Genomic DNA, 12,835 nt, shown 5'->3' with positions numbered 1-12,835 from the left:
AGGACCCAGTTCAGTTCAGTTCAGTTCAATCTCTCAGTTGTGTCCAACTCTTTGTGACCCCATGGACTGTAGCATGCCAGGGTTCCCTATCTATCACCAACTCCCAGAGCTTGCTCAAACTCATTCATCAAGCCAGTGATGCCATCCACCCATCTCATCCTCTGCCATCCTCTTTTCCTTCTGCCTTCATTCTTTCCCAGGATCAGGGTCTTTTCCAGTGAGTTGGCTCTTTGCATCACATGGCCAAAGTATTGGAGTTTCAACTTCAACATCAGTCCTTCCAGTGAATATGCGGACTGATTTCCTTTAGGATGGAGTGGTTTGATCTCCTTGCAGTCCAAGGGACTCTCAAGAGTCTTCACCAGCACCACAGTTCAAAAGCATCAGTTCTTTGGCGCTCAGCTTTCTTCATGGTCCAACTCTCACATCCATACATGACTATTGGAAAAACCGTAGCTTTGACTAGATGGACCTTTGTCAGCAAAGTCATGTCTCTGCTTTTTAATATGCTGTCTAGATTTTTCATAGCTTTTCTTCCAAGGAGCAAGTGTCTTAATTTCTGGCCTAGACTTCTGTCAATTACTGCTTCTTTCCTGTGTCCTGAGGCATGTGAGATTCTTGGTGTGCCTTTTAAGAGTTACATCTGTATTTCCTCCATGTCCCAGATGGTGCAATGGTAAAGAATCTGCCTTCCAATGCAGGAGATGTAGAAGACCCACAGACCATGGGTCAGGAAGATCCCCTGGAAGAGGAAACGGCAACCCACTCCAGTAGTTTTGCCTGGAGAATCCCATGGACAGAGGAGCCTGGCGGGCTACAGTCCAGGGGTTTACGAAGAGTCAGTCATGACTGAGCACGTGTGCACACACTCTATTTCCCCCAGCTGTCTGGGACTTCAAAAATAACCCTATAGGTCCTCAAAGTCAAATGCCCTGGAGACTCATCTTCCCAAGTGCAAGATCCCTGGGCTTAGACTTAGAGCTCTTAGTCCTTTGAGAGAAACTCTGCACTTGTAATTATTCTCCTTTATGTGTATTGTCCACCCTGGGGTATGAAACTTGACCATATTGTGACTTTACTCCTTATACCAACCTTATTGTGGTTTCTTCTTTATAACTTTAATTGTAGAAGATCTCCTCTGTTTATGTTCTGGACTTTTTCACTGACGGGTGTTCTGAAGATAGTTGTAATTTTGGTATGCCCATGAGAGGAAGTGAGCTCAGGGTCTTTCCTCTGCCATCTTGGCTGACTTTAAGACTGTTTCTTGAAAATATTTTTCTGATGCTAATTTTTCTATATACTAAGGCAGAAGTAGTAACTTTAATTTTTATGCTTTATTATTTATAAGCTTTGATTTTTGTTGTTCAGTCACTAAGTTGTGTCTGACTCTTTGAGACTGACCCCATGAACTGCAGCATGTCAGGCTTCCCTTCTTTCACTATCTCCCAGAATTCGCTCAAACTAATGTCCATTGAGTCAGTGATGCCATCTAATCATCTAAGCTGTCACCTTCTTCTCCTCCTGCTTTGATAAGAGCATTTAATAATGATTCCTCAAACAAACTACTATACACAAAATTGATAAGCAATAAGGATTTACTGTATAGCACAGGGAACTATATTCAGTATCTTCTAATAATCTACAATAGAAAAGAATCTGGAAAAAAATGAATTACTTTGCTATATACCTGAAGCTAACACAATATTGTAAATCAGCTATACTTAAAAAAATATTCCTTGGGTACATGCAACATACTAGGCAGAAAAAACTTGTAGATAAATCCAAAATTATTTTACCCCAACACCTGGCAGATGGTTACAAAAGTATGTGGTATTTTGTGGACTCCATAGGCTATCCAGTCCCTGGCTTCATTCAGAGGGATCTGTTCAATGGCATCATTTACTATCGTCACTTTGGTGGAGAAATCTTTGAAGATTCATTTGAATTTGTCCTGTGGGACAGCCACGAACCTCCAAATCTCTCAGTGCCACAGGTAAGAGTCCATCTCTGGACACTTTCTCAAAATCTTGTCCACAGATATCAGTTCTGGAAGATATTATTAGGAACTCTGTGAAAACAGATTCCAAAGTTTGAGGAGCAATGGAAGAAGCAAAATTAAGTCAATTTCTTTGCAATATAACTGCTTTTTAATATTTACTTTCCCCCAAACTTACATGAACAGCTTATGTTCACATTGTTCAAACTTGTGAGAAAGTGAAAGTCACTCAGTCATGTCCTACTCTTTGCAACCCCATGGACTATACAGTCCGTGGAATTCTTCAGGCCAGAATACTGGAGTGGGCAGCTGTTCTCTTCTCCATGGGATCTTCCCAACCCAGGCATCAAACCCATGTCTACCTCATTACAGGCAGATTCTTTACCAGCTGAGCCACAAGGGAAGCCCAAAAATACTGAAGTGGATTATGTAAATTTCCATGTATGCTGTGTTTCCAAAGTTAGTTAACTATGGGACCCTTTTATGAAGAGTATCTTTAAAAAAATTTTTTTTTAATATAAATTTATTTATTTCAACTGGAGGCTAATTACTTTATAATATTGTATTGGTTTTGCCATACATTGACATGAATCTGCCACGGGTGTACACATGTTCCCCATCCTGAACCCCCCTCCCATATGAAGAGTATCTTATGAGATTTGCTTGCTTCATAACACTCAAAAAAAAAAAAAGAAAGAAAAACCACTGCTTTATTTTATGTGTAGTGGTTAAAATATAGGCTTTGTAGTTAGACTGTCTTTTTCTCCTGTTCTTGGCATTAACTGACCTGTGCCTCAGTTTCCTTATCTGTAAAACAGATAAAACAACTTACTTATGATGTAATACATATGAGTATGCAAACCTTCTGGCACCTAGTAAGTACTCAGTGAATATATTTGCTTTTATTTATTGTTGCTTTTAAAGTACTAAGAGTTTTATTAACACTCAAGGATTTTATTTAAATATACAGAATATAAAAATAGGCTTAAGGAGCCATCATCCTACAGAAATTACAGAAAAAGAAGGGTCTGGACAGCTATAAAGGGGTAGATTTCTTGTGAGGAGAGGGCAGTTGGTGGTAGGGATGGACAAATGTCTTCTGAAAATAACTGACACACACTGTATACAGTTCTTTTTGCAGGCCTTTTATACCTCTTATTTTAGAAGTTAGCATATGTAGGGGTCTAAGCAAATTTTGAACCTGATCCCTATTGGTTATATAATATCATCTCATAGTGTCACCGTCATTGACATTAGCCAATACGTAGATGATTGCGTTATTTATCTGTCTGCCAGGATAAAGGTAACAAAAGGGGATGATCAGGAGGAATGATATGGATGGCTCAGAAACTGAAGAAGGTAGATGCTTCTTGCTAAAAGAAGTAATGGAAAAATGAATGAGGAAATTCTCAATTCATCTGCTTATTGACTAAAAAAAAATTCCTTTTCATAGAACAAACTCCTCTTTTCATCAATGTATATAACTGTGCCACTTATTGATTCCTTTTTTCTTGAAATCTTACTTGATCTGATAGTCCAAAATGAAAACTATTGATAGGATTTATTTCTGCATCTTCTGTTATATCCATTCCACTGTGCTATGTTTCTGACTAGAATACCATATCACTTTTAGCAAACTATAGGCCTTTTTGAAAATAGGAAATTCAGGACTACTTTTTACTTTTTGGCTATTGTATATTTTACAGATCATATTTTTCATACTCACAAATATAGATGTCAGTTTTCTCTAGTAAAGACCATAGTCATGAAAATTGTACTGAAATAAAATTATTTGTAAATCTTGACAAATGAGTCAGAATAAATTCTATAGATCCAGTCATGTTTATTCCCCATTATGGTTGTGCTTCTAAGAAAATCATATCATATTTTTCTCTGCTTTTATTTATCTTCTTAATCTATGTTGAGTGGGGAGGGAGAAAAGAAAGAAGGGAAGGGTTGGAAAAAGAGAGAAAGAAAAATAAGGCATGAGGAGGGAGGGAGGGAGAAAGAGAGAAATGGGAGAAAAAGAATTTTGCTGTTTTCATGTACCACCAACTTTCTGACTCCTAAATATCCTCCAGCTTAGACTTGTGTACCTACATCTCTACCTGACATCTCTACATTTATTTTAAACTCAACATGTTCACAAGACCTTTAGCCTATTTCACTAAAGTTGTGCAAAGCCACTGTAACTGGAATTTCTGTAGTCACCCCTACCCTCTTTCTGTTGAGTTATCTGTATAACTAATCAGTCAGCTAGTATTACTAAATTTACTTGAGAAATTTCTCTCATCTATCTCTACTTGTATGGATTTGAGAGTTGGTCTGTGAAGAAAGCTGAGCACTGAAGAATTGATGCTTTTGAACTGTGGTGTTAGAGAAGACTCTTGAGAGTCCCTTGGACTGCAAGGAGATCCAACCAGTCCATTCTGAAGGAGATCAGTCCTGGGTGTTCATTGGAAGGAATGATGCTGAAGCTGAAACTCCAGTACTTTGGCCACCTCATGCGAAGAGTTGACTCATTGGAAAAGACTCTGATGCTGGGAGGGATTGGGGGCAGGAGGAGAAGGGGATAACAGGGGATGAGATGGCTGGATGGCATCACCGACTCAATGGACATGAGTTTGAGTGAACTCAGGGAGTTGGTGATGGACAGGGAGGCCTGGCGTGCTGCGATTCATGGGGTCGCAAAGAGTCGGACATGACTGAGCGACTGAACTGAATCGAACTGAATGATCTCTACTTACCCCACCCCACTGTCATTGCTTTTGTTTCAACCTTCATCTTTTTTGAACTAGAATTCAAAATTATTCTCTGAATCTCTCACATGGTCTCTTAAGAATAGAAGCAATTAACCACATCCTTTGAGGAAAATTATTTGAGGACAAATAAAATTTGGATGGATTTCCCTGGTAGCCGGTAGTAAAGAATCTGCCTGCCAATGCAGGAGACAAGGGTTTGATCCCTGGGTCAGGAAGATCCCCTGGAGAAGGAAATGATAACCCACCCCAGTGTTCTTGTTTGGGAAATCCCATGAACAGAGGAGTCTAGTGGGCTGCAGTCCATGGGGTCGCAAAGAGTGGAACATAGCTAAGTGACTAAACAACAAAAACAAATTCATTGATACAGAAGCAATATGTTGAGTAGGATTCATCTAGTTGTTTGCTTGTTGGTTTGTTTTCCCCAACTCTCCCTCTTCTGGTCTTTAGCAGTTTTAGCTTCTCTAGATATGGACCAGCTCTCAGCTATAACATCATCTGCTCCAGGAATCCTTCTCTGATCCTCTTATTCCCATTTTCCCAGGTTTGGCTATCTGGTCCTTTTACATGATCTGATACCAAGTTACTATAATGTGAGACCATTACTTATTTTATTGGATCAATGGTGAGCTCATTAATGACAGGGATTCTGATATATTTATCTCTGTGTCTTCAGATCTTGGTACCTGCCTCAGAGTAGAACCCCAAGAATTGTATGTTGATTTAAAAACTAACTGATTCTTTCAACTTGTAATGAAACTGGGAGGAAATAAGAAGACCCAACCATTTGGCAGGGACTGGGGAAGAAGTGAGATAGGGAGGTAATAAGTGTAAAGCTTTAGTTTTCAACATTTTCAGGAATTAGTGTGGTGTATAAAAACAAAACAATTATTTTGTATATGTGTGTGCTGGTAAGAGTTTCTATGTTATAATTATATCATCACTGAAACTCTGATTCTTAAGGAATGCAAATAATTACCTGGTCTGTTTGATGATTGCATCTTCCAATTTGTACAAGTATCTAGTCATGTCCAATAGATAAAAATGTATTTCAAATATTCAACAAAATGTAACTTTCAGCTGTTCAACTACAAGACCAGATGAAATGGTTACTTGATTGGAACTTTTGTGATCAGAAGGTTCCTGGGTCACTGAAGATTAAACTCAAGCCCTGGATTTTTTCAGCCATACTGTTAGAATTCTTCCTTTCAAAGGGGCAGGGACCAAAGATTTTCTCATGTAAATTTCTGGTCAAAGCAGGGAGGAAGTTGCATAAGCGGAGATGCCCCTTACCTCCTCTCATCCTTCCCATGTGGATAGTCCTACTGAGCAATCTACCTACCCATCAACAAAGTGTTAGTCAGGAGCCCCTCTCTCTTTCCATCTTGGTTATAATGACTGTTGCCAAATAAAGCCTCACTTACTCAATTTGCTTGTGAAAAATATTTTCTTAGATTATTAAGTGTAGAGTTGCTTGTATCAGTATCCAAAATACTCATCAGCAGAAGACTGGTTTAAAAGACTATGGTATATCTATACAATGAAATACCATCAAACCAACCAACCAACCAAGAAAAAGAGCAAATCCATAGGAGTTATTATGTATCTTAATTGCGGTGGTGTCTTCACAGGTATATGTGATTGTCAAAACTCATCAGATTATAGACTTAAATTGAATGCAGTTCATTGTATGTAGAGTAGTCCTCAATAAAGCAGACCATAAAAGGAAAATATTTTCTTCTTTATTCTTCTCAGTAGAGAGCTTTATAAAGCTTACACTTGAGGTCTTAGTCTAGGAGAGCATAATGTTAGCAGTAAAATAGAGAGCCAAACATAAGAATAGAAGAAAGAGAACTAAGAAACTGAAAGAAAGGAAGCAGACGCCACAAAGGCCTGTGTGTGAAGTGGGAGGAAGGAAACGTAATGTGACCAGTGGAGAGAACAGGCAGCTGGGATGGGCATTTATCAGAAGTCAGATCGGAGAGTGGAGTGCACAAAACTAGCATTGGATATAATTCCAGTGCCAGAATTTATTTGGTATAATTGTTCTGCTGTTGTGGGTCGTCTGCTCGGTGGCTCTACGGTGGGGTTAATGGTGACCTCCTCCAAGAGGGCTTATGCCACACGCTCTGTGACCCAGGTCTGCTGGAATCAAGATTGCTGGGAGGAATATCAATAACCTCAGATACACAGATGACACTGCCCTTATGGCAGAAAACGAAGAAGAACTAAAAAGCCTCTTAACGAAAGTGAAAGAGGAAGGTGAAAAAGTTGGCTTAAAACTCAACATTCAAAAAACTAAGATCGGGGCATCTGGTCTCATCACTCCATGGCAAATAGATGGGGAAACAATGGAAACAGGGACAGACTTTATTTTTATGGGGCTCCAAAATCACTGCAGATGGTGACTGCAGCCATGACATTAGAAGATACTTTGTCCTTGGAAGAAAAGCTATCACCAACCTAGAGAGCATATCAAAAAGCACAGGTATTACTTTGCTGACAAAGCTATGATTTTTCCAGTAGTTATGTATAGATGTGAGAGTTGGACTATAAAGAAAGCTGAGTGCCCAAGAATTGATGCTTTTGAACTGGTGTTGGAGAAGACTCTTGAGAGTCCCTTGGACAGCAATGAGATCTAACCAGTCAATCCTAAAGGAAATCAGTCCTGAATATTCATTGGAAGGACTGATGCTGAAACTCCAATACCATGGCCTTCTGATGCAAAGAAATAACTCATTTGGAAAGACCCTGATGCTGGGAAAGATTGAAGGCAGGAGAAGAAGGGGACAACAGAGGATTAGATGGTTGGATGGCATCACTGACACAATGGACATGAGTTTGAGCAAGCTCTGGGGGTTGATGATGTATAGTGAAGCCTGGCCTTCTACAGTCCATGCGGTCACAAAGAGTCAGACACAACTGAGTGAGTGAATTGAATTGAACCGAAGTGATAATTGTTGTGGGTGAAAAATTGCATTGAAAATCTCAAAGGATCGGCTTCCCAGGTGGTGCTAGTGGTAAAGAACTTACCTACCAATACAGGAGACATAGAGATGCAGATTTGATTCCTGGGTCAGGAACATCCCCTGGAAGGGAGGGTGTGGCATCCTCCTCCAGTATTCTTGCCTAGAGAATCCCATGGACAGAGGAGCCTGGAGGGCTATAGTCCATAGGTTCGCAAGGAGTCAGACACGACTGAGGTAACTTAGCTTGCACACACACAATCTCAAAGGAAGATGAAGAAGAAGGAATCAGATAGGAATCAAACCTCAGAGCAGAGAAGGGATCAAAAATCCAGGTCCACAAGAAAGGTAGATACTAGCTGGTGGAGTGTCACATTGTGACGTGTATTCTGAGGGTCAAGGTTAGTCACTGTCATTTTATATACTGATTTATTTCTTTATGTTCTGATTTCCCACCAGTCTGTCTGTGGGTGCTTGTGGCCTTAAGTAGACTGGAGGCATGTGAGGAAGGCAGCAGGCAAGAGCCCAGTGACCGGTATGGACTCTAGTTTTCCACTGTGTGGGAATGGCTATTTAATTAGGTCTTTTTTACAACCAGATTTCAGTAAGAATGAGAACAGTTTATTTCTCTATGGAGTTTGTTAAAATTGGATTTTTTCTCACCCACAGAATACACACAGACAGTAATTATTTGGACATGCCTAAATATGTAAAGATACATCAACTTAGGCAATCATAAAGCATGTTGAAAAATGGGCCCACCAAGAATTACTACCGGGGTATAAAAAAGCATTGCTTGTACATTCTTTTTGTACAAAGAGCACACTAGAGAATAAATTTGCATAGAAAATGGTCTCTTTGAATGCACAATAAGTATTGTTTCCTTATTAAATCCAGTTTTTCAATTATGTGGAGCCTCACTGATCCACACCATGACTGGGAGGTCCCATAGAGAATTTCTGAACTTTGTAGATTAGCAAAAAACTGTAATTGGAAAAAAAAAAATTATGACGTAGATTCCAGGAAACTAGAGAAATGACTGTCATTGTGTGCCATTATTTTGATAACTGGGTTTAGTTTTTAATTATTGAAGTACTTCATAATGGAGTAGTAAATATGCTATGAAGTGAAGTGAAGTGGCTCAGTCGTGTCCGACTCTTTGCGACCCCATGGACTGTAGCCTACCAGGCTCCTCCATCCCTGGGATTCTCCAGGCAAGAATACTGGAGTGGGTTGCCATTTCCTTCTCCAGGAGATCTTCCCAACCCGGGGATTGAACCCAGGTCTCCCTCATTGCAGGCAGACGCTTTATCATCTGAGCCACCAGGGAAGCTGACTTCTCTGACTTCCCTGGTGGCTCAGATGGTAAAGTATTTGCAGGAGACCTGGATGCAATCCCTGGGTTGAGAAGATCTCCTGGAGAAGGGGATGGCAACTCACTCCAGTATTCTTGCCTTCCCCCCCACCCCAAAAAAAGGGGCTCAAAGAAATATGCTATATGCTTTTCTAAAAGTGATGAAGAATGGAGATAGGGAATTGATTTATTGAGCACCTACCATCAGGTACTTTCTGTGATGTCAGATATCTTGTTTGATCCTAACAACACTTCATTGTAGTAGCCATTCTTATTATTCCCAATGGGCAAACAGAAAAACTGAGCCCCAAAGGGGTTAAATGATTTGCCCCAGGCAGCAAAAGCTTGTAGGTGGCTGAGCTGATGTTCCAGTCTTTTTTATATTATAGCAAAAGCTTAAACTATGTTTTAATTTTTGCTTTGTATGTTAATTTTAAAAAGGAATTCTCTTCATTTTCAAATTGGTTCTTGTGAACACCACTTTCTTAGAAAAAATTGGCATTGCTGATCTGTGTTTCAGTGACAATATTAAATAATCAAAACCAGGAGACGAATATTAATGCTTTCATGCGTAAGGCTTTCATGATGCCAAGCAAATGTTCCGTTTCGAGGGAGAGTAATTGCTTTCTTCCAACCAGGCATGGATTATTCTAAAAAAAGAAAAAAAGTGATGATAAAAACTGTTTGGCAAAATCTCCTTGCCCTCCTTGCAAGATCTAAAGCTGTGAATGTTTGATAAAACTCGTAACATCACAAACAGGACATGTAGACTCATTCAGTGAGAAAACGTGATAAAGTGCCTCCTACCTACAAAATACCATGCTAGATGTGGTGGAGCTGATATTATGCCTAATTTATAGATAAGAAAATGGACAATCAAAAAAGTTGAATGACTTGTTCAAGATAGTAATTACCAAGTGGAATACTCAGGACTGTCCATTCACTGGCACATTCCATGTGGACTATACTGTGATCCTCCTCTTGTGGAACTTACAGTCTAGGAGAGACCACTTGTAAACTACAAACTAATAATGCAAGACAATGAAATTATAGTGTTTGTCAAGGGATAATGAAAATTTGAGAAAATGAAATCCAACTGAGAAACTGGAAAACATTTCAAGAAGAACCTTCAAGAGTACGAAAGAATCGAGTTGCTAGAGAAAACAGGAGAAGAGCATTCCAGAGTGAAGAAACAGCATGGTCCAGAGCATAGAGGTGTGTCTGGGAACCAGGACTGGGTCTGCTTTGTGCAAGCAGGGTGCTAGATTAATGTTAAAAGGTAGCAGAAGACAAAGTTAAAAAGTGTGTCCAAACTGTGAAGGGTCTTGAATACCATGCTAGGGAGTTTGAGTAATTCTATCCTTCCTGGGTGGTTGTTTAAGATTTCCTTTTTACTTTCTTGTTTTAAAAATTTTTTACTGAAGTATAGTTAAAGTGTTGTTTTAATTTCAGGTATACAGCAAGTGATTCAGTTACACATATTTATGTATATATATTCTTTTTCAGGGGCTTCCCAGGTGGCTCAGGGGTAAAGAATCCACCTGCCAATGCATAAGATACAGGAGACGTGGGTTCAGTCCCTGGGTTGGGAAGACCCCTTCGTGGAGGAAATGGCAAACCACTCCAGTATCCTTGCTGGGAGAAACCTGTGGACAGGGGAGTCTGGCAGGCTATAGTCCATAGGGTCACACACAGTCAGACATGACTGAGCACACACATGTATTCTTTTTCAGATTCTTTTCCTGGATAGATTAAAAACTACTGAGAATAGTTCCCGGTGCTATACAGTAGGTTCTTGGTGGTTATCTATTTTACATATAGTAGTGTATATATGTTCATCCCAGCCTCCTAATTTATCCCTCCCTCGCCTTTCCCCTTTGGTAACCATATATTTGTTTTATATGTCTATGGGTCTATTTCTGTTTTGTAGATAACTTCATTTGTATCTTTTTTTAGATCTTTAAGGACGTGAATAACCTGATTTTGCTTGTGTTTTTTTAAAGATAAGGCTAGAGGTATGGAAAGTCAAGATTCGTTATTGAAATTAGGGCTGATGGAAAGCTGTTACGATGATACAAGGAAGAAATTATGCAAGCTGGAGCAAGATCAGGAATAGTGGGGCTGACAGCTGGGGAGGAGGATGTGGTTACTGTTTCGAAAAATTTATAAGTACAAACTCTAGGACTTAGTGATGTGTTCTGTGTGGGTAGAAAAAGAGGAACCAAAAGTTATGTCAAGGTTTCAAGGAATTATGACAGAGTGGAAGGAGGAAGAGAAAGACCAGGCTGTTGGTAAAGAGAGATGTAAAAGTAAAACCTGATGCTTTCAAACTGTGGTGCTGGAGGAGACTCTTGAGAGTCCCTTGGTCTGCAAGGAGATCAAACCAGTGAATCCTAAAGGACATCAACCCTGAATATTTATTGGAAGGTCTGTTACTGAAGTTGAAGGCCCACTACTTTGGCCACCTGATAAGAATTGACTCATTGGAAAAGACCCTGATTCTGGGAAAGACTGAAGGCAAAAGGAAAAGAGGGTGGCATAGGATGAGATGGTTAGATGGCATCACAGACTCAGTGGACATGAATCTGAGCAAATTCCTGGAGACAGTGGAGGATAGAGGAGCCTGGCATGCTATAGTCATTGGGGTCACAAAGAGTTAGAAAAGACAGTGGCTGAACAGCAACAACAAAAAATAAAACCAGGAATGTATTTTGTGCATTGTATGCCCATTTGATAGTACTCAGGACTGCATTAAATGTAATTGTGATAATTGTATTCTTAAGATACAGTGAAACATGGATGGAGAATGATCCATTTTTAGCTCATGCTCTTAATAGCTCCTGAACTTTTTCACTGGAAGTGTATTATAAAATTTTTGAAAATCATAGTTGATCGGATGATAGTGGAGTGTCTTTTTTCTGGTGTCCTTTTGGTATTTCAAATTAATGATACAGATAATTTCTCTCCAGGTGGTGACAATCCATGTCACTCCAGTAAATGACCAGCTTCCAAAAGAGGCTCCTGGAGTTTCTCGGCATTTAGTTGTCAAGGAAACGGAGGTGGCCTACATCACTAAGAAACATCTACATTTTATAGATACAGAATCACAAGACAGGGAGCTGCTCTATACAATAACCACTCCTCCATTTTTCTCCTCCAGCCGCAGGTATCTCTATGAAAAGTCATCACTTGGGCTATTAGTTGAAAGTTGTGTTCTAGGATTGAGTTGAAAGTGTCACTGTGTAGTCTTTAGTTCACTTGCTTTGTTAGTCAGACATGAACTTATATTCAGTTCAGCATTAATTCTAATCTCAAACTTGTCTCTGCCTTCCTCAAAGGCTGTGTTAATACGTAAATGGCCTGCAACTTGTAGTGTCTTTAGCTAAAGTAGGCTGAAAACAGTCTTTAATCCCTTTTTCTAAAGAGAATGCTTTTTTCTTTTAGGTACAATTTACTGAGTCTTCATAGCTTTATTTTTAGATATCTCAGGCTACAAAAATGGTCATATTCTATGATTCCAATCCAGGAAGTGCCATGAATATACCTTAGGCTTTAATTATGTACTAAATGATAGTGAGTAAATGTTTTTAGGATGAGTATCTAACAGCATTTCATTGTAGTTAGATTCCCTTTCATCATGTCAGAGCAGAAATTTTGTACATACTTTTTATAGTTAGGATGAGAATGGCATTCATGATACTAGACTTAAGGCTAGTAAGTCTTAAGTCCCTGCCCCTGATATAAAGAGAGAATATAAAGA

General features: G+C 39.4%; 1 protein-coding gene across 3 annotated transcripts in view; it reads left to right on the top strand.

Annotated features, from left to right (window-relative positions):
* The window catches only part of FREM1 (FRAS1 related extracellular matrix 1), a 217,979-nt gene that overhangs the window by 105,007 nt on the left and 100,137 nt on the right, over nucleotides 1-12,835 (top strand). For all 3 annotated transcript variants that reach the window (XM_010857025.1, XM_010857026.1, XM_010857024.1), the window contains exons 10-11: nucleotides 1,851-1,993; nucleotides 12,045-12,241. In XM_010857025.1, coding sequence (XP_010855327.1) covers nucleotides 1,851-1,993; nucleotides 12,045-12,241 — 340 coding nt within the window. The remainder of the gene's footprint in view (nucleotides 1-1,850; nucleotides 1,994-12,044; nucleotides 12,242-12,835) is intronic.

The sequence above is a fragment of the Bison bison genome, unplaced genomic scaffold (genome assembly GCF_000754665.1).
Source record: "Bison bison bison isolate TAMUID 2011002044 unplaced genomic scaffold, Bison_UMD1.0 scf7180017864376, whole genome shotgun sequence".
NCBI classification, from domain to species: Eukaryota; Metazoa; Chordata; class Mammalia; order Artiodactyla; family Bovidae; genus Bison; species Bison bison.
This window is presented reverse-complemented; position numbering and strand designations above follow the sequence as displayed.